Source organism: Nerophis ophidion, linkage group LG11 (genome assembly GCF_033978795.1).
Source record: "Nerophis ophidion isolate RoL-2023_Sa linkage group LG11, RoL_Noph_v1.0, whole genome shotgun sequence".
In the NCBI taxonomy this organism is placed as follows: domain Eukaryota; kingdom Metazoa; phylum Chordata; class Actinopteri; order Syngnathiformes; family Syngnathidae; genus Nerophis; species Nerophis ophidion.
Genome location: NC_084621.1, coordinates 66580707 through 66602346, shown reverse-complemented (window position 1 = coordinate 66602346; position 21640 = coordinate 66580707). Strand labels below are relative to the sequence as shown.

The following is a 21640-nucleotide window of genomic DNA, read 5'->3' as shown; positions in this document are numbered from 1 at the left end:
GCCTGATAAGCAAAAAGAAGCATTTCAACTTTAAACAAAAACAGGAATTAAACACATGTCTAACCATAGAGTGGCTGTTCCAGCAACTTGAGGGTTCCAGGTTTGATTCCTACTTTTGCCATCCGAGTCACTGCCGTTGTGTCCTTGGGCAAGACACGTTACCCACCTGCTCCCAGTGCCACCCACACTGGTTTAAATGTAACTTAGATATTGGGTTTCACTATGTAAAAGTGCTTTGAGTCACTAGAGAAAAGCACTATATAAATATAATTCACTTCACCTCACTAATTAACGCGAACAAAGTGTCACTCACTGCTGTGGTGTGTGCAACACTGAGGAAGTAGAACTCATTAAATTATACTTCTACTGTTATGTTGAGACCCACCAAAAGTTGGTCCACGACCCATTTGGGATGCTGACTCTGTGACTCATAAATTAAGAAACCCGCTCGTTGGCCTAAACATCAATGCCTCGTTGAATCGACGAGTTAACCTCACAGCAGTCCTTTAATCCAATAACTTTTCAATGAACACAGCCATTAGAAATATTTTTAAATGGGAAACCAAAAATCAGGAGTAACAAAAAATCATCTTAATTCAAGCTTATGAAATTAGCTTTTGTCGAGTGCAGACTTGTCCAAACTTGGCCTCTTTACTTTAGCTGGCGATATGTCATGAGTTCAACAAAACAGGCAATTTCTAAATGTTCCATGTTTGCTGCCATTTTGCGGACAATGTGAGTAAATCAGATCAATGACCCTTGAAAGTAATTCAAAATAACAGAACAACATTTACTTATATGACACGATCCAAACAACCTTCCCTAGTGCAAAAAAAGCATAGTCACACATAATATAACCTGCTCACTGAACATTGTGGATATTATGAAAATTGTCCAAACGCCATAAAAAAATCTATTCAAACCCATTAGAGTGAATTATGGAAAAATACAAAACACTTTCTCCACACTTGTTCATAATTGGCGCATTTTAGCTGCTTGATATTTTTGAGTGATTACAAAACTTTAAGAAGGTCGTCACGGAAACTTTCATATACACTCAATATCCAATTATATATCCATTATATCATTATAACATGCACAAACACACATACATACATACATATATATATATATATATATATATATATATATATATATATATACACACACACACACACACACACACACGCATACACGCACACACATATGTGTGTACATACTGTATATATATATATATATATATATATATATATACATATACACACACATATATATACTGTACATACATATACATAAATACATGTGTACATATAAATGCAAATACATATATATATATACATACATACACATATATATACACATATACACACACACACACACACATATATACACATACATATATATATATATATACACACATACATATTCATATATGTATGTGTGTATATAAATACACACATATACACAGTATATATACACACATATATATACACACACACACACACATTTACACACTCACATATAAATGTACATATATACACACACATTTCCACACACACACATACATACATATATACATATATATATACACACATCTATACACACAGATATACACTTGTTCACACACACACATACAGAGTTACTTTTCATGCATGCAGTCAGCTTCTGACCCCCGGCCAAATTTTTTTTAGCCAAATGCAGCCACCAATTAGAAAGTTTGGACACCCCTGGTCTAGTATATTTCAACATTAAGCACCATTTTGAGACCTGTTCTAAGATTTTGACTAAAATGAGGCAGGGCCACCTGGAAGACTCCCAAAATGCTCGGTTTGTGACTGACTGACTGACCAGGAGGCTGGTCTTCCTGTGTGGTGCCGAATTCAAAATAGAGCAAAACGGGGCACAGCGTTATGAAAAAGCTATGAGCTTGAGTTATGGGCAGCAAAACCGCACAGATAATAGTGCCTCACTGGTTTCCACTCTGTCCTAGTCCAATGTGAACATAAAACAGACAGAAAGTCAGTAAGAAAGAAAGAATTCTAAACGCTGGTAACTAAATGGTGTAAAACGATAATTAACCATCAAATTTGTCAAAACGAAAAACAACAGATACATGCTGCAGTTCTCAAAGATCCATACAGGCCACTGGTACGTATGCTAATCAGTTTACAGTGGTCATATCTATTTTTAGGCTGATACGGCTGGGGCTTTTACAACCAGGTTATTATTTCTGCAACAGAGGCCACATAGGAAATTAAATGGTGGAAAAAAGCCACAAAAGAGCATTTACCTGTAACAACACATAGAAATGAATGTTTTAAAACATACACAATCGTTCCACGCCAAAACATTTACTGTTTCATTAGCAAAACATGGTCACACCTGTGCACACCTACACTCAGACTAATAAAACAAGTTGGGTCAACATTACTAAAATCAAAGCTGACAAGAAGCCTGGCTACTCTAAAATACATGGGAAAAAAATTTTTTAAAAAAGACTAATGTCTAGAAATATGCTTGTTGTATGAGCATCTCACAAAATGCAGAAGATACTAAATATCAGTATAAATGAGAAAAAATATTAAGATGGGAGTTTTATGACTAAACAAAGCACCAGGACAAATGCAGGATCCATAAGTGGTGAGTTGTTGCTACAGAACTTTACAGAGTTATACATGTGTTGTATTTAAATAGAGGGGCTTTTGAGGTAGAACACAGGTGCTTCTCAATAAATCAGAATAATGTAAAAAAGTTCATTTAGTTGCATGTTTCTCTTGTCGATTCAGTACACTGTGACGTATTTCAAAAATTTATTTTTTTACTTTCTTCATCGTTTTGATAATTATGTTATAGAGCAAATAAACAACAATGGTCCAAACTTCAATAAACTTAAATATTGTTTAAAAAAAAAAGTTCAATCTTGTTCAACTACAAAATTAGCAAATTAAACATTAGCAAATACTTCCTGATCCATAAAATAGTTTCCAAGTTTAAACAGAACTCAAATTCACAATATTTTATTAATACAGTATTTATAGCTAATTTATCTAGAAGCACCTGTATATGCATTTGTACAATAAATCTGTGTGATTAGATGCCCAATAAAGTGTTGAAATCACCATATGTTGGGAGTAATGGAAATGACAGAAGCTCCATGAAAGCAAAAACTCCTGAACTGGAGAGCCACCTGTTGTCTGCAAATCCTTTTCCCCCCATTCTAAGATCAGCATCTTGCCATGATTAAAAGAATATTGCCAAGAGCAGCTCGTCCTAATGATTTATACAGTGTCTCTGAATACAAGCTTGGAACCGACAGACAGTTCTCTGCAGTGTTCGTTTTTGTAATTACTCATATCCTGTGGAGTACCAAAAACCAGCTCCCTCACTCTCTCTAAAACAGTGACAAAGACAGCTGTGGCGTTTAGGGGGTCGACAGGAGATGTGGAGCAAGGTGTCTGGTCAATGGACCACAAAGGAGTAGCTCCACTTACACAATATCATAGTCCTTAGAGTTTACATCTGTAATGAGATCTGGATGGGAAAATTCCACTTGAACTAAAACATTCTTTTTAAATAAACTTTAAAAAAAAAAAAAAGGAAAAGTTGGAATAGTTGAAAGGATAATGACAGCTAGATTCTAAGAAGCAAAAAAAAATACTAAATGTAAATAATAAAGTCAATCTGTCTGTCCGGTCTGCTTTTTTCCACCATTTGGCATACCTGAATCACTTAAGTCCACGGCAGCACCGATATAATCACTTATAGACTGACATATTTGTCAGACAGATGAAATAGATAGCCACTGTCTTGGAGCCAGTGACGTTATCTAAAGTTTCTACTAATCATTCACTGTCACAGCCTTCCTTAATTAACAAAAGCAAACAATCCCGAATGAAAACAGTCAAGAAGTGTCTGCTCTTGTTATCTAAGTGAAGCAACAATAAAAATCTCTTGTCCTACACTAAAATTTACTACCTGTGAGGCATTTTGGAGGCAACCATGTACATGTAAACAAACACTGTCATCATCATACATCAATATCTTTTTCTGCTTTTTCTCTTCATTAATCACTAACCCTCAAACTTGTTTAAAAACATTCAATCATTTTAAGGGAGTTCAATCCATTATATTGCAGTTTGCCTTTTTTGAATTATGTGAGTATTTATTACAAAAGACACAAAAAAAGGACGTGTCTTTCCTGTAAAGGGAATGGACTTTGGTGATGATTGCGGTCTTGAATATGTCAAAGATTAGCAACAAAATGGGTTTGATTGCAATGTGTAATGCCAAATACATCATCTGGGAAAAATAACTGACTTCTATTAAACACATTTAGACACCTAAAGGTTTAACATCCTGAAAATTAGAACATGTTTCGTAGTTTTGAGCATGTCAAAAGTTGCTTGACTGATTCATGAAAAAATCAACCAATCAATGTTTATTTATATAGCCCTAAATCAGGGGCGCTCACACTTTTTCTGCAGGCGAGCTACTTTTCAATTGACCAAGTCGAGGAGATCTACCTCATTCCTATTTATAATTTATATTTATTTATTTATGAAAGAGACATTTTTGTTAACAAGCCAGCGCCCCCCGTGACCCCGAAAGGGAATAAGCGGTAGAAAATGGATGGATGGATGGAAGTTAATGGTGTTTAATGATAATACAAGCATGTTTAACACACATAGATTCCTTTCTTTCATGAAGACAAGAATATAAGTTGGTGTATTACCTGATTCTGATGACTTGCATTGATTGGAATTAGACAGTGGTGCTGATAACGTCCGCATTTTCAAATGGAGGGGAAAAAAAAGTCCTCCTTTCTGTCCAATACCACATGAAAGTGGTTGGATTTGGCATCTCATTTGTCCAACTTGCATACTCGTTTTTAAACACTTTGTTATGAGAGTAGCATATGTGTGTGGCCCTTTAATATCTGGCAGCAGGTGAGTGACGTCAGTGAGTGTGCGGGTGGGCAAGCAAGTGAGAAAGTTGTCGCTGAGGGCGGGGGGAGAAATACATTGGCATCAAACTCCGTTTCTTGCTAGCTTGTGCACGCTAGCTTTCTGAGACTCTTATTTTGTTAGCACAGGCAGGATGAAACAGGTCTTTTATGGTGAAGACAGGAACTGTGCAGTCGGTCTTTAGAGTTTTGACAGTAGGTACGGAGTCTCTAGAAATAAAATGTGTTTCTCTGCGTCCGCCCTGTTGGTGATTTTTTTCTTAAATATGAGCTCGCAGCAGCCAGCGTCATCTCACAAGATCCTCGGGTGCCGAGAATGTCAAACAACTGACGAAAGTGAAGTCTTGGTATGATTGATGATTGCTCATTTTTATGTCTATTTTTTAATGCCTGGCTTGAGATCGACTGACACACCCTCCGAGATCAACCAGTCGATCGCGATCGACGTAATGGGCACCCCTGCCCTAAATCACAAGTGTCTCAAAGGGCTGCACAAGCCACAACGGCATCAGCGGAACAGAGCAAAAAAAAGGAGACAAAGGGTGCAAAATGTTGAGTAAAGTTAAGTCAAGAATGTTAAGAGAGTAAAAAAGTTTACTAAAAAAAAAAATAACTTACAAAACTTAATGCTACAAATATGGTTGGGTGATATATCCGATATAAATTATATACATTTGACAGACAATAGCGTTTTTAATGCCATCATTATGTTGTGATAATGCATGTTGATTACACATTCTAGCTGTCTTTACAAATTTGATAGCAACAAGCGAACAAACACTTCCTCAACCACTGTAGCATTCCCTAATAGTCACATTAGTGGCAGCAAATAAACAATATATTTTACAAGTATCATTACTGAAGAACGAGAAATAGCTAAACATGCTGCACTACACACTGTAGAAGGAGGCTAACCCTTAACCGCTAAGCCAGAACTCTTGATACATTTAAGATGTGGGGGGATTGATACAAAGATTGACAGTAATGATACTAAGTCTTTAAGTATCCGGTCAATACTAAAGTGGTTAGATCGATAATTTTCATTGTCCCAAAAAATATTTTGTTGTTATTGTTTACAAACTCAGGAAATAAGTCCCTTCACACAGGGGGAGTTTAAGGCCAAAAACCGAAAGCATTAAAGGGGACAGGTGAGAAATAATTTCAATATTTAATTAATATTGTTACACCACTATCCTGTATTTTGTGTCTGATTTTAACTGTGAAAAATATTTAAATCATTAAATGATAGGGGTGTAACGGTACGTGTATTTGTATTGAACCATTTCGGTACGGGGGTTTCGGTTCGGTGCGGAGGACTACCGAACGAGTCCCACACGAACATATGCTAAAGTCTTAACAAGCTGCTACGCTCCGTTCTGCCTCTGTCTCCTGCACAGCACCCTGCATTGTCCCTCCCACACAACCATCTGATTGGTTACAACATTAGCGATAACAAGCCAATCAGCAGTGCGTATTCAGACCGCATCTCGTCAGCCTCGAGCAGATAGGCATTTATTTGGTGAGCAACGCACTCTTCCTATATTATACTAAACACTTCCAAGTCAACTACTTTCTAAACATCACTATGAGCCCGTTGACCTTCTAGAAACAAACTGCAGCTCAGCTCACTCGCAGTCCTGGCTTTAGGTGAAGGCTAGTTAGCTTTTAGTGTAACGTTATCTCATTTTGCGGTGTGTGTGTGTGTGTGTGTGTGTGTGTGTGTGTGTGTGTGTGTGTGTGTGTGTTACGGACAGTATTGATTGAGCTGTGTTGAAGCAGCAAAAAAGGACATAATGTTAAGTTAAGAGTTTCTGTCTCTGAAAGTGTATAAAATAATGTACAGTAAGTGCATCATTAAGCCTACATTAACTCCATGGTGTTTAGGGATGAATAGTCTCTCCTATTGCTATTGCACTATTTTTCAACCATAGTTACATTAATCATTAGTAATGTAGCAGCCTAGTTTTGAATGGCAGGGTCCCTGCTATCACATGATTACAAATATAACATTTACATAATAAAAAAATCAACTACAGGCTTCCCCAATGCTGTAATAAATTAAGCATGATGAGTAGACTTTCACGGGGAGGACATGCAAACTCCACACAGAAAGATCCCGAGGCCGGGATTGAACCCAGGACTACTCAGGACTTTCGTATTGTGAGGCAGACACACTAACCCCTCTGCCACGGTGAAGCCCAAACCAAACAATCCTCCTTTAATAGTGTACCAATCAAATATTTTGACATTTGTTCAGGTGACGTGAAAGAGTGTGTCCTAACTTTTGTCAGGTACTTAGCGGTTAACAATAGGTGGAAGGCACTCATTTTGCAAGTTAAAACACTGGGATTGGGGCATCTTTGAATTTAGAAAAAAAAAATTTGGGAATTTAGTATTGATTCATCTTGAGGTATTACTTTTGTAAAGGTTGTGAGAACACGGCTCGTTTTCTGAGGCATAAAAAACAATGAAAATCAATAATGGACATATTTGAAGTGAGTTAAAACGAAGCCATTACACAACCCTATGCACTTAAATAAACATAATATTATTTAAAAATGCAGAAAGAGAATTCCATATCATACGGTTTACAAATACTCTTGATAAAACAATTTCCCATATCAGGTGAGGTCCACAGCATTTCAACTGCATTGATTGATTGATTGATTGATTGATACTTTTATTAGTAGATTGCACAGTTCAGTACATATTCCGTACAATTGACCACTAAATGGTAACACCCCAATACGTTTTTCAACTTGTTTAAGTCGGGGTCCACGTTAATCAATTCATGGTAATGCATGCACTGACTGTTTAACGGAAAAATGTATTCCAATAAAGTCAATAGCTTCACAAAATCATTGACAATAAGGACAGATCTAACAAACACTTTGGTTCTAAATGTGAGACTGAACTACATTGAGACAGAGGCTTTATATCTGGACACTGTTAGAAGTGTTGTGGTTCCCAAGTGTCAATGGTGTCCAATGTGTGTGTTACTCCGTCATCAGTCCTGTAATGCTTTAAGTAAGAAACAGTAGAATCAAACCGGGCTTCTCGTTTCTCTCTAAAACGCCCTCTCTGCCTCACACACACCCATCTGGAGCACTCCTAACCCACAACATACACATTCTCTAGAGAGAGCTTCATTACACAGGGATTACTAAAAGAAATGTTTTAATCAAGTTGTGCAGACAGCTGCAGACCGCAAGGCGAAAAAATGGCAATGACGTGGTCCATCAGTCGTTAAAGGAAAACATATCAAGAGGCCTGTGTATGAGAGTGTATCATAGTGTGTGAGTGTAGCTTCCTGACTAACATGTCCAGCTGTGGAGGACAAGTGGTTCATTATTAGTAGATAAGAATTACTCTTCATGTTTATGTTCAAGTTTTACTGACAGATGCTGCAATGTATTGAGATGATAAAATGACAGCAGAGTCGTGGAATATTATTTAGGGCTTAAAGATCCATCCATCCATCTTCTTCCACTTATCCGAGATCGGGTCGCGGGGGTGGCAGCCTAAGCCGGGAAGCCCAGACTTCCCTCTCCCCAGCCACTTCGTCTAACTCTTCCCGGGAGATCCTGAGGCCTTCCAAGGCCAGCCGGGAGACATAGTCTTCCCAACGTGTTCTGGGTCTTCCCGGTGGCCTCCTACCGGTTGGGCGTGCCCTAAACACCTCCCTAGGGAGGCGCTCGGGTGGCATCCTGACCAGATCCCCGAACTACCTCATATGGCTCCTCTCGATGTGGAGGAGAAGCGGCTTTACTTTGAGTTCCTCCCGGATGGCAGAGCTTCTCACCCTATCTCTAAGGGAGAGCCCCGCCCCACGGCGGAGGAAACTCATTTCGGCCGCTTGTACCCGTGATCTTATCCTTTCAGTCATGACCCAAAGCTCATGACCATAGGTGAGGATGGGAACGTAGATCGACCGGTAAATTGAGAGCTTTGCCTTCCGGCTCAGCTCCTTCTTCACCACAACGGATCGGTACAACGTCCGCATTACTTTAGAGGCCGCAGCGATTCGCCTGTCGATCTCACGATCCACTTTTCCCCCACTCGTGAACAAGACTCCTAGGTACTTGAACTCCTCCACTTGGGGCAGGGTCTCCTCCCCAACCCGGATATGGCACTCCACCCTTTTCCGGGAGAGAACCGTGGACTCGGATTTGGAGTTCTATTTTGGTTTCATCTGACCACATGACATTCTCTCAATCCTCTGCTGTATCATCCATGTATCCATTTTGGTATAAACTCAACTCTTCGTGTTTGGAGGAAGAAGAATACTGAGTTGCATCCCAAGAACACCACACCTACTGTGAAGCATGGGGGTGGAAACATCATGCTTTGGGGCTGTTTTTCTGCTAAGGGGGCAGGACGATTGATCCGTGTTAAGGAAAGAATGAATGGGGCCATGTATCGTGAGATTTTGAGCCAAAACCTCCTTCCATCATTGAGTGCTTTGAATGCTTGACCAAATACTTATTTTTCACCATAATTTACAAATAAATTATTTAAAATTCCTACATTGTGAATTTCTGGATTTTTTTTCACATTCTGTCTCTCACAGTTGAAGTGTACCTATGATGAAAATTACAGACCTCTGTCATTATATTAAGTGGGAGAACTTGCACAATCGGTGGCTGACTAAATACTTTTTTGCCCCACTGTTACTTCAGGTGCCTGCAGATGGTCAACTGACCACCTAGTTGATTGATATAATTTGAAAAAAATAAAAAGACCCAATTTTTGTGTCTTTATTTCTCTAAAAAAAATTATATTTAATGGGGGCCTCTACTTTTGCCCACAGGACAGTGCATTAGAGTGCAAAAAAAATCAACTTGATTTGAGATACCAGTTGACACAAAGGTATGGTTGAATTCTGCAATATCAGTCAGAACATGTCACTTGGAATAATTTCCTTACATGTCACAGAGCTCCTTGCTACACCTAACCAAATAAAAATGTCTTGACACCAAAAACTGGGCAACACGCTTTATAGCCTGTATAACACCTGAAATATGATGTTTTAACTTGCCGGTTACAACACTTTGCACTGCTGCGCTTTGCAGTATGGAGTGGAAAAATATTACGTCATGTGCAATTGCAGGTCTTTACTACACACCTGTTAATACACAAAGTCCACTTGTTGGGAGATTAATCATGGGGAAATGTTTTCTTTCTAAAAATATTCAATCATGTCCATGTTGTTTTAAGAACAGAGAATGACCTGAAGTAATATTTGTATTGCCTTGTTCAACACCACTTGATGTTCCCTGCATGTACTGTATATTTTGCAGGTTGACAAACCAAAGCTGAACATTAGCACAAGATTTGAGCAGTAATTAAAGGTCACTTTTTTATGAATTAGACATAAGATCCGCCAGGGGACTTTAAATTTGTAAAAAAAAAAAACCCGCTCATATAGGATGGTAAGCAATCGTTGGTTGGTGGAATAAACCTGGCCTAAGGACACACTGACTGGAATTGGAGGGCACGGCTATGACGTCGTTCAAATACTAGGCAAGCAGGAACTGCTCCCACATTCAGCTCTATGGGCCAAAATATACATGTTATGTGGAGATGTCCGATAATGGCTTTTTTGCCGATATCCGATATTGTCCAACTCTTAATTACCGATTCGGATATCAACCGATACCGATATATACAGTCGTGGAATTAACACATTATTATGCCTAATTTTGTTGTGATGCACCGCTGGACGCATTAAACAATGTAACAAGGTTTTCCAAAATAAATCAACTCAAGTTATGGAAAAAAATGCCAACATGGCACTGCCATATTTATTATTGAAGTAATTTTTTTTAACATGCCTCAAAACAGCAGCTTGGAATTTGGGACATGCTCTTTCTGAGAGCATGAGGAGGTTGAGGCGGGCGGGGTTGGGGGTAGGGTGTGTTGAGGTGTGTTGGGGGGAGGGGGTAGCGGGGGGTGTATATTGTAGCGTCCCGTAAGAGTTAGTGCTGCAAGGGGTTCTGGGTTTTTGTTCTGTTGAGTTTATGTTTTGTTACGGTGCGGATGTTCTCCCGAAATGTGTTTGTCATTCTTGTTTGGTGTGGGTTCACAGTGTGGCGCATATTTGTAACATTGCTTAAGTTGTTTATGCGGCCACCCTCGGTGGGCCCTTTATGGCTGTTGACCAAGTATGCATTTCATTCACTTGTGTGTGAAGTGAAGTGAATTATATTTATATAGCGCTTTTCTCAAGTGACTCAAAGCGCTTTACATAGTGAGACCCAATATCTAAGTTACATTTAAACCAGTGTGGGTGGCACTGGGAGCAGGTGGGTAAAGCGTCTTGCCCAAGGACACAACGACAGTAACTAGGGTGGCACAAGCGGGAATCGAACCTGCAACCCTCAAGTTGCTGGCATGGCCACTCTACCAACCGAGCTATGTGTGAAAAGTCAAAGATATTATGTGATTGGGCCGGCACGCAAAGGCAGTGCCTTTAAGGTTTATTGGCGCTCTGTACTTCTCCCTAAGTCCGTGTACCACTCTGTACAGCGGCGTTTTAAAAATTCATAAATTTTACTTTTTGAAACCGATATCGATCATTTCAAATATTACATTTTAAAGCATTTATCTGCCGATAACATCGGCAGTTTTATATTATCCATCCATCCATCCATTTTCTACCGCTTGTCCCTTTCGGGGTTGCGGGGGTGGGGGGGGGTGGGGGGGGCTGGAGCCGACCTCAGCTATAATCGGACATCTTTATTATATCTTGTTCATCAGAATTTAGAGGAATCACACGAGGATTTTTTTTATACCACAATGGTGCTCCATGATACTGCATCATAATTAAGAGTATTAATTATTAAGAGTTTTCTCATCTGCTATCATTGTTTGTGGTGTATTTGCTAAACATAACTTAATTCTGTGTGGCATTGTGCCCCTTTTTTCGGTTGTGCCCAAAGACAGATTGACCAACTATGATCACGATAATGAGGCAATACAATCTCATTACAGCCTCCGAGGCCTCAATCAGCCTTCATAAATCACCACAAGTAGTCATGTCGAGTCTAGACTACTGGTCCCAAATTTAGTAATAGACTTTTTAAGTTCACACAAAGCAATCCTTCAGGTGGTACTAAAAACTAAATAAAAATGATAATGTAATAGAGTTATTGCTATAATTAGATTTTAAGGGAAAGCAGCTTTCCCCTCCGTCAGAATTTCTCCCAGTTCAAATGGGCTTTTTGTGGTGAAATAACATGCACCTGTGATGCCACATGGCCTGAGAAATTATCCCCTCCGAAATAGCTGAGCGAGAAAAAGGGGCTGCTAAAAGTGCCACATAAAAGCTGACGTGGGTCTGAAATACAGCCTGCAATGTGACCAGTCACACTAAGCTGCTGTGGTTTTGTTGGTAGACGGGGCTGGTGGGCGCTGGTCTTGGCCTGCCTCCATATGCTGCTGCTTTCAGGTGGCTCTACAGAGGGAATATCGCGTGGTGTGAGTGTGAGGTGAGAAGTACTCTTGGGGATATCAATGCAGGTGGTACTTCTAACACCCCTTCTAATGTCCCTCAACATTCTCCTATGTTTTATTGCACTTATGTGCCATTAGGGGCTTCACAGCTAGAACAGTTGAAACTGAGAACCGGGGAAATCGGAAGCTTTAAACATTGCAATGGTAGATGTGTATGTAAGGCGTATGCATGTAAATAAGTGGAAAGATATAGGACACAAATCACTCCAATTATACATGGGATTGAGTGTTGCAAAAGTGTAGATCAAAAGGTATATCTGTGGGTGGTCAACTGTAATATCCACAGTGTTATGAATACATAAGATAACAGTTGTAAAGCCAAAAATATAACGGATATTGCTATATCTTAAAAAAAATTTTACAAAGAGAAGAAAAATCACAGTTTGCCGTCTAAACATGCAGAATAAAGTTGTGAAATAGAATAAGGTGTCAACCCACAGATGCTGTGCTCCTGATCTTAGTAACAGTAGATTTAAAGAAACCTAATCTGGTTTTCAATGCATCCATAACCCACACAACCTCTGCTCTACTGTAGAACAGTGATCAAGCGGATTGTTGTTTAAAGTATAGCAACCACATCTTTGGAGGGTTTTTTACGGGACAACAAAAGTATCCATCCATCCATCCATCTTAGAGGGGGGGGTTGCCCATATATGCGGTCCTCTCCAAGGTTTCTCATAGTCATCATTGTCACCGACTTCCCACAGGGTGTGAGTTTTCCTTACCCTTATGTGGGCTCTGCCGAGGATGTCGTTGTGGTGTGTGTTGTGGTTTGTACAGCCCTTTGAGACACTAGTGATTTCGGGCTATATAAATAATCATTGATTGATTGATTGATTGATCTTCTTTCCTTTATCCAAAGTCGGGTTGCGGGGGCAGCAGCCTAGGCAGAGAAGGCCAGACTTTCCTCTCTCCAGCCACTTTGTCCAGCTTTTCCCAAGGGATCCTGAGGCGTTACCAGGCCAGCTAGGAGATAGTCTCTCCAACGTGACATGGGTCTTCCCCATGGACGCGCCCTAATCATCTACCCAACAAACTAAAGTAATATAACGTATTGTAGCCTCCAGGAGAAGACACAAAGTCCAACGGTCTTTTTAACTTTTATTGCGAATCGTATGCTAACAGACCCAATTCAAATAAGTATTTCCTCCGTGCATATACTTCCGCCTCCGTATTTCACCCCTGGACACACCGCAACACTTCTTCATTCTCCGCCAACACGGTGTGTTCAAGACCATGGAAAAATTAACATCATAACACACGAACATACACTGAAGCATCAGCAGGTAGTTACAGGATGAATGGATATATGCTATTTATTATTTGCGTACTAATGACGAGCGATGCACCAAAAATTTGGACGCCGAAAAAAGATGTACTTTGATTACCGGAACTGCACTGTAGAAATCAGATGTGATGACGTAAGCTTACGCACGGGGTTGTCTGAAGTGAAGGCAGCATGTCGGCGCTGTGGACATAGTTTGATGTATCCCGTGGACAGTGATCTTCAAAATTTAAGATGACATTGGCAGCTTGCAAAGGGGAACTGAACGTTTTGGGGGAATTGGCCCATCATTCACAATCCTTATGTACGACAAAAACACGTTTTTCCTTTTTTTCATGCATTCTAAATAGTAAATAAATGCAGGCCGAAGTCTGCTTACAATGTAGCCTATAGGAGTCGCTCTATACTGCTTATAAAGCGCTTAAATATAGATCCAAACACCTCTATTAAGGTTTTAAAACACACTGTATGTATATATGCTATGTAGTAACGGGCACATATAAAATAACATTCAATATTTACGCATTTTGCTCATTTTAAGCATACACGGTGTATTAATTTCTAAAACATATCACAACGTTTGTTTTTTGTTCAACAATATCACTGATTAATACTCACTGTAGACTTCATGAGCCAACGAACATGATAAAACATCATTGTACAATGTCTGTTGTCATTAGGATTGCGACTGTTTAGATGTTGGTATATTCCGTTTTAGATGAAGAATGACTCCTAATCAACACGAAGAGGGGGGTGAAAACAAGCTTTTTTGTGTGTCTTTCTCGCCATTTCCGTGTCTAAATTGCCTGCCAAAGTTGACCAACTTGTCGAATTATGCACTCATCTTTCTACGATCAAGGTGGAAGGCATGATTTATTATCTAGAATAAACTTTCATGATCACTGAGGCGAGGCAGCAGCTCACCGGTCAATGTCAACATAGCCACATAGTTTGTCTACGTTAGTGCTTATAATAATAATATCACTAACACGTGGTTGATTGGCAAGTTTTTGGATGGTTGTTTATTGGGTTTTACCAAATCCAAAACCAGTGATGTTGGCACATTGTGTAACACGTAAATAAAAACAAAATACAATGATTTGAAAATCCTTTTCAACTTATATTCAATTGAATAAACTGCAAAGACAAGATATTTGATGTTCCAACTAAGAAACACTTTTATTTTATTCGCAAATAATCATTAACTTAGAATTTAATGGCAGCAACACATTGCAAAAAAAGTTGGCACAGGGGCATTTTTACCACTGTGTTACATGGCATTTCCTTTTAACAACACTCAGTAAACGTTTGGGAACTGAGGGGAGACCAATTTTTTAAGCTTTTCAGGTGAAATTATTTCCCATTCTTGCTAGATGTACAGCTTAAATTATTCAACAGTCCAGGGTCCAGGTGGTATTTTAGGGTTCATATTGCGGAAACAAATTTTCAATAGGAGACAGGTCAGGACTACAGGCAGGCCAGTCTTGTGCACACACTCTTTTACTATGAAGTTGTAACACATGGCTTAGCATCGTCTTGCTGAAATAAGCAGGGGCGTCCATGATAACGTTGCCTGGATGGCAACATATGTTGCTCCAAAACCTGTATGTACCTTTCAGCATTGATGGTGCCTTCACAGATGTTTGAGTTACCCGTGCATTGGGCACTAATACATCGCTATATCTTCACAGATGCTTTTGAACTTCGCACATATAACATTCCGGATGGTTCTTTTCCTCCTTGGCCCGGAGGTCGCGACATCTACAGTATCCAAAAACAATTGGAAATATGTATTTGTCAGACCACAGAACACTTTTACACTTTGCATCAGTCCATCTTAGATGAGCTCAGCCCAGCGAAGCCGGTGGCGTTTCTGGGTGTTGTTGATAAATGGCTTTCGCTTTGCATAGTAGAGTTTTAACTTGCACTTACAGATGTAGCAACAAACTGCAGTCACTAACAGTGGTTTTCTGAAGTGTTCCTTAGCCCATGTGGTGATATCCTTTAAACACTGATGTCGGTTTTTGATGCAGTACCGCCTGAGGGATCGAAGGTCACGGGCATTCAAAGTTGGTTTTCCGCCTTGCCCCTTACGTGCAGTGATTTCTCCAGATACTCTGAACCTTTTGATGATATTACGGACTGTAGATGGTGAAATCATCTTGCAATAGCTCGTTGAGAAATGTTCTTCTTAAACTGTTAGACAATTTGCTCACGCATTTGTTCACAAAGGGGTGACCCTTGCCCCATCCTTGTTTGTGAATGACTGAGCATTTCGTAGCAGCTGCTTTTATATCCAATAATGGCACATGCCTGTTTCCAATTAGCCTGTTCATCTGAGGGATTTTCCAAATAAGTGTTTTATGACATTTCCTCAACTTTCTCAGTCTTTTTTGCCACTTGTGCCAGCTTTTTTGAAACAATTCCAAATGAGCTAATATTTGGAAAAAAAAGCAAGTTTACCTGTTTTAACGTTTAGTATATTTTCTTTGCAGTGTATTTAACTTAATATGGTTGAAAATAATTTGCCAATCTCTGTATTCTGTCCTTCCACCAATTTGTTTTAGCCCAATGAGACCCCCAAGTCAAAAAGTTTCAATATGTGACAAGCAATTTGCACAAAGTTATTGATAGTTTCCTCCATGTTGTTACTATGAGAAAAAATAACTTTTCAGATTTAATTGTTCATGTCAACCAGTTAGAAATGTTGAAGTCAAAATGCAGGTTTGTCTGCAATATTTATGTGGAATGATGACGAGAGGACGTCAATTTTACAGAGTGCATTATACCCCGCCCTATTCTGACTTATAGCACAAAATATCATAACTATTCCCGTACCTAACACATATGCACGCATATTAGCTTCAGCTAATGATAAAGTTTAGCTATCATTGAATGTATAGCCAATTGCAACAACATGACTGAAAATTGTTAGTTACTTCTGTTGAAATACTTGTGTGCATGCACTACCTGCGTGAACATGTGGACGAGGCAGCAATGAGTGACTATACCTGGATCACATTTTATGTCTGGGAAACCAACCTTTAGCGAGTCAAACAAAAGGACTTGGCAGGCCGAAATTGGGGCACACCTGATCTAGGCTAACTCTACCTTAAATGCCCGAACTATAACAGACTTATGAGGGCCAACTTCTGTGGGATCTTGGTCCTTCAAGCATATTCTTCAAAATAGTGAATTACAAGGTCTGCGATCACTCAAGAACACAGCACTCAAATTAGCTTAAGAGACATTTTAGTTTATTTGGATATATCCAACGTCTGACAAAATAACTCATGCCCAGTTAAAGCCAAGATTGGCAGAGAAAGGATGTCAGAGTAAGTACTTTCCTCACTGAAAGCCCAAAGTTGCCCACAGGAGCCTTTATGTTGAGACCAAAAGCTACATAAGCACAGGACCGTTGGCTAACTACTCAGAATAAAGAACTGGACCTTTACAGATGGTCCATCTTGCAATTGTGTAAATATAAGCAAAGAGCATGCATACGGTACATGTCTGGCCTGGTAAGAGACTTACTGGACCTACGGCAAGGAAAAACCGAAGAGACAGAATCACAATATGCACTACTTCTCAAAGTATATTATTCACATTTCCTTGCAACGGAAAGTTGAAATCGAGACCAATTTGAAGATATTTTCAAAGTGTTGATGAAATCTAATACAAAAATGTACACTATGTAACACATGGGAAGGAAGAAAGTGCAAAAATATATATCACTGATAATGATATAGTCAAAGTCATGCATAGAAAAAAGAATAACAGTCCTTTCCTAACTTCTCAAAGAGATGCAGAGGAAGCTTGTCAGTGTTATTTTGAAGAAAAAACTTGAGTAGGGCATTGATCTTTGAGGCGTTTTTAAAGAGAAACATTGAACAAAAAATAACATCCATTTGACATCTGCATCCACTATTTGATGTAGGCATGGAACAAAAGGCATGCTTAGAGATCAAACAACTAGCAGTTTCATATTGAGAGGAAAGATGTAAAGCAGAGTCTTGACATAGACCTGCACATACAAAACACTAAATGGGGGTTTTTCAGTTCTGGAGAAGATGTCCAAGAGACCATCTGCAGTCTTTTGACAGGTTTAAATGTAAATGAATGGGGAAATCAAATTCCAAGTTAAAACTCTACACATTTTCAAACTTTAACACTGCCCGTTGTGCGTAAAAAAGCAAAGATTCCATGCAGAGTTCTAGATATTGTATAGAATATATAGTAAAAGATGTAAAATATAAATAATTCCCAATCATTCATTGATTTCAACCATACTAAAAAGTTGTTCACTGAACTATACAGGTCTCTGACCCTTTCTAAATATAGAACAATATGGTATAAAGGTAATCTCAGCTCTACAATCGGATGCACCTTCAGTCTTAGCCAATGACGGACACTCCAATGTCACAGTTTTGTTCTGAGACAAACCAAACGTCTTTAACATAGGAGACGGTCAGACCATCTCTATTAGCAACTACGGGTGAATTGCCAGCATTCCCAGTATATTTCTTCTATATGCCCATCAAATGTAATGTAAGTAGGGCGGAGATAGAAGATAGTTCCAGTAACTCGGTTATCAGAGAATAGTAACATTACAGTAACCTTACATTCTTTCTACCCTTGCTTTGGCCCACTCCCAAAATGCATTCTCTGAAGCAAATGTCTGCTCATGAAAATGCTCAAAGAACACACCGGCTGTACTGTGTTAAACCGGTCCCAATCACATATAAACGGTAGAACCTCATAAACGTGTGTGAAAATGCTCAGCTAGCAGTTGCACAGATGTCTTCCACCGAAACTCAAATACAACCAAAGCCAGAGACTGATATGCTGTTTTAATCAAAAACTGCATACACAATACACAGTCAAACTCGTTTGCACTTGCACTTGCATGGCTTAATCTTTGAGACAAGCATATGCTACTGGCAGGATCAACCAGGTAGACCCGCTAGCGTGTTTACTGGATATAATAGAACATGAGCCGTTGATTGACTAGAAAGTGGTAATTTTTGTGAATCAAGTCTTATTGTTGCCATGCATGTGAAAATATAGAATAATTATTGCGAGACAACAGAAATGTACAAAGAACACAAATCCACACAAAAGATTACGGCAAAGAGAAAGCCATTTGTCGCTTTTCACTTTTCTTGAACCTTTAACCTGGTTAAACAATTTGACAAACATGAATTTTTTCAAATTGTTTTTACATTGTTAAGTAGAGTGCTTGTCAAATTAGTCAACGACACTCAATACTGTACTAGCCATTTTTAAAATCTAACCTTACCCATAGTGCCAGTTGTTTACTTATGAGTCATCACCGACATTAAAGGGCACAGCTAATGCCTTGACAAAGACGTAGAATTATGAGGGGTTGCTTGCAATGCTTCAAAGGGCACACTGAGAATGAGCAAGTTTTACCGTACAAAGCTTTGACACAATAATTCACTTGTTAATTCTTGTCAGAAAAGGGGAGAAATAAATGACATGTCTATGTGGCATGCATGGTTTAGGGTCAAGTTTTTTTTCCAATCTTAGAATCTTCAAACTCACCAGTACGCAGGCATCTGGATCATCTTCCCATAAAGTGCTGTGCTAAAAGAGGGAATGACTGGGATCAGTGGAAGGAATCCCCCAGTGCTATCTTGGCATGTAAGGCCTGCCTGGAACCCAGACACCTGGAAAGAAAAAAAAAGATGAACAAAATACTTGAATTCCGTCACACGACTTCTTCCCGGAAGTGAAAACCAGATGGCTGCTGTACAACCAGCAGCGCCCAATCTGAGTTGAATAGATAGGAGTATATGAATAGATATGACAGATATGAATTATTTATGCAATTTGGACGATTGGTACAGCCGAAAACAACACAAGCATAGAGCATTTTTTCTCCGAGAAAGGCTAAATGGCACGGAGTACCCATTGAGAACAGAGCAAGCTCAACCACCACGCATATTTAATATCCATCCATCCATCCATCCATCATCTTCCGCTTATCCAAGGTCGGGTCGCGGGGGCAGCAGCCTAAGCAGGGAAGCCCAGACTTCCCTATCTCCAGCCACTTCGTCTAGCTCTTCCCGGGGGATCCCGAGGCGTTCCCAGGCCAGCCGGGAGACATAGTCTTTCCAACGTGTCCTGGGTCTTCCCCGTGGCCTCCTACCAGCTGGACGTGCCCTAAACACATCCCTAGGGAGGCGTTCGGGTGGCATCCTGACCAGATGCCCGAACCACCTCATCTGGCTCCTCTCGATGTGGAGGAGCAGCGGCTTTACGTTGAGCTCCTCCCGGATGGCAGAGCTTCTCACCCTATCTCTAAGGGAGAGCCCCGCCACCCGGCGGAGGAAACTCATTTCGGCCGCTTGTACCCGTGATCTTATCCTTTCGGTCATGACCCAAAGCTCATGACCATAGGTGAGGATGGGAACGTAGATCGACCGGTAAATTGAGAGCTTTGCCTTCCGGCTCAGCTCCTTCTTCACCAGAACGGATCGATACAACGTCCGCATTACTGAAGACGCCGCACCGATCCGCCTGTCGATCTCACGATCCACTCTTCCCCCACTCGTGAACAAGACTCCTAGGTACTTGAACTCCTCCACTTGGGGCAGGGTCTCCTCCCCAACCCGGAGATGGCACTCCACCCTTTTCCGGGCGAGAACCATGGACTCGGACTTGGAGGTGCTGATTCTCATTCCGGTCGCTTCACACTCGGCTGCGAACCGATCCAGTGAGAGCTGAAGATCCCGGCCAGATGAAGCCATCAGGACTACATCATCTGCAAAAAGCAGAGACCTAATCCCGTGGCCACCAAACCGGAACCCCTCAACGCCTTGACTGCGCCTAGAAATTCTGTCCATAAAAGTTATGAACAGAATCGGTGACAAAGGACAGCCTTGGCGGAGTCCAACCCTCACTGGAAATGTGTCCGACTTACTGCCAGCAATGCGGACCAAGCTCTGACACTGATCATACAGGGAGCGGACCGCCACAATAAGACATTCCGATACCCCATACTCTCTGAGCACTCCCCACAGGACTTCCCGAGGGACACGGTCGAATGCCTTCTCCAAGTCCACAAAGCACATGTAGACTGGTTGGGCAAACTCCCATGCCCCCTCAAGAACCCTGCCGAGAGTATAGAGCTGGTCCACAGTTCCACGACCAGGACGAAAACCACACTGTTCCTCCTGAATCCGAGGTTCGACTATCCGGCGAAGCCTCCTCTCCAGTACACCTGAATAAACCTTACCGGGAAGGCTGAGGAGTGTGATCCCACGATAGTTGGAACACACCCTCCGGTCCCCCTTCTTAAAGAGAGGGACCACCACCCCGGTCTGCCAATCCAGAGGTACCGCCCCCGATGTCCACGCGATGCTGCAGAGTCTTGTCAACCAAGACAGCCCCACAGCATCCAGAGCCTTAAGGAACTCCGGGCGGATCTCATCCACCCCCGGGGCCTTGCCGCCGAGGAGCTTTTTAACTACCTCAGCGACCTCAGCCCCAGAAATAGGAGAGTCCACTACAGATTCCCCAGGCACCGCTTCCTCAAAGAAAGACGTGTTGGTGGGATTGAGGAGGTCTTCGAAGTATTCCCTCCACCGATCCACAACATCCGCAGTCGAAGTCAGCAGAACACCATCCGCACCATACACGGTGTTGATATTGCACTGCTTCCCCTTCCTGAGGCGCCGTATGGTGGTCCAGAATCGCTTCGAAGCCGTCCGGAAGTCGTTTTCCATGGCTTCCCCGAACTCTTCCCATGTCCGAGTTTTTGCCTCCGCGACCGCTAAAGCTGCACACCGCTTGGCCCGTCGGTACCCGTCCACTGCCTCCGGAGTCCTATGAGCCAAAAGAACCCGATAGGA

General features: G+C 40.8%; 1 protein-coding gene across 4 annotated transcripts in view; it reads right to left on the bottom strand.

The window, feature by feature from the left end:
- Window positions 1-21640, bottom strand: part of LOC133562376 (intermembrane lipid transfer protein VPS13B-like) — an 819661-nt gene that overhangs the window by 725714 nt on the left and 72307 nt on the right. For all 4 annotated transcript variants that reach the window (XM_061916537.1, XM_061916536.1, XM_061916534.1 and 1 more), the window contains exon 16: window positions 19329-19453. In XM_061916537.1, the coding sequence (XP_061772521.1) occupies window positions 19329-19453 (125 nt within the window). The remainder of the gene's footprint in view (window positions 1-19328; window positions 19454-21640) is intronic.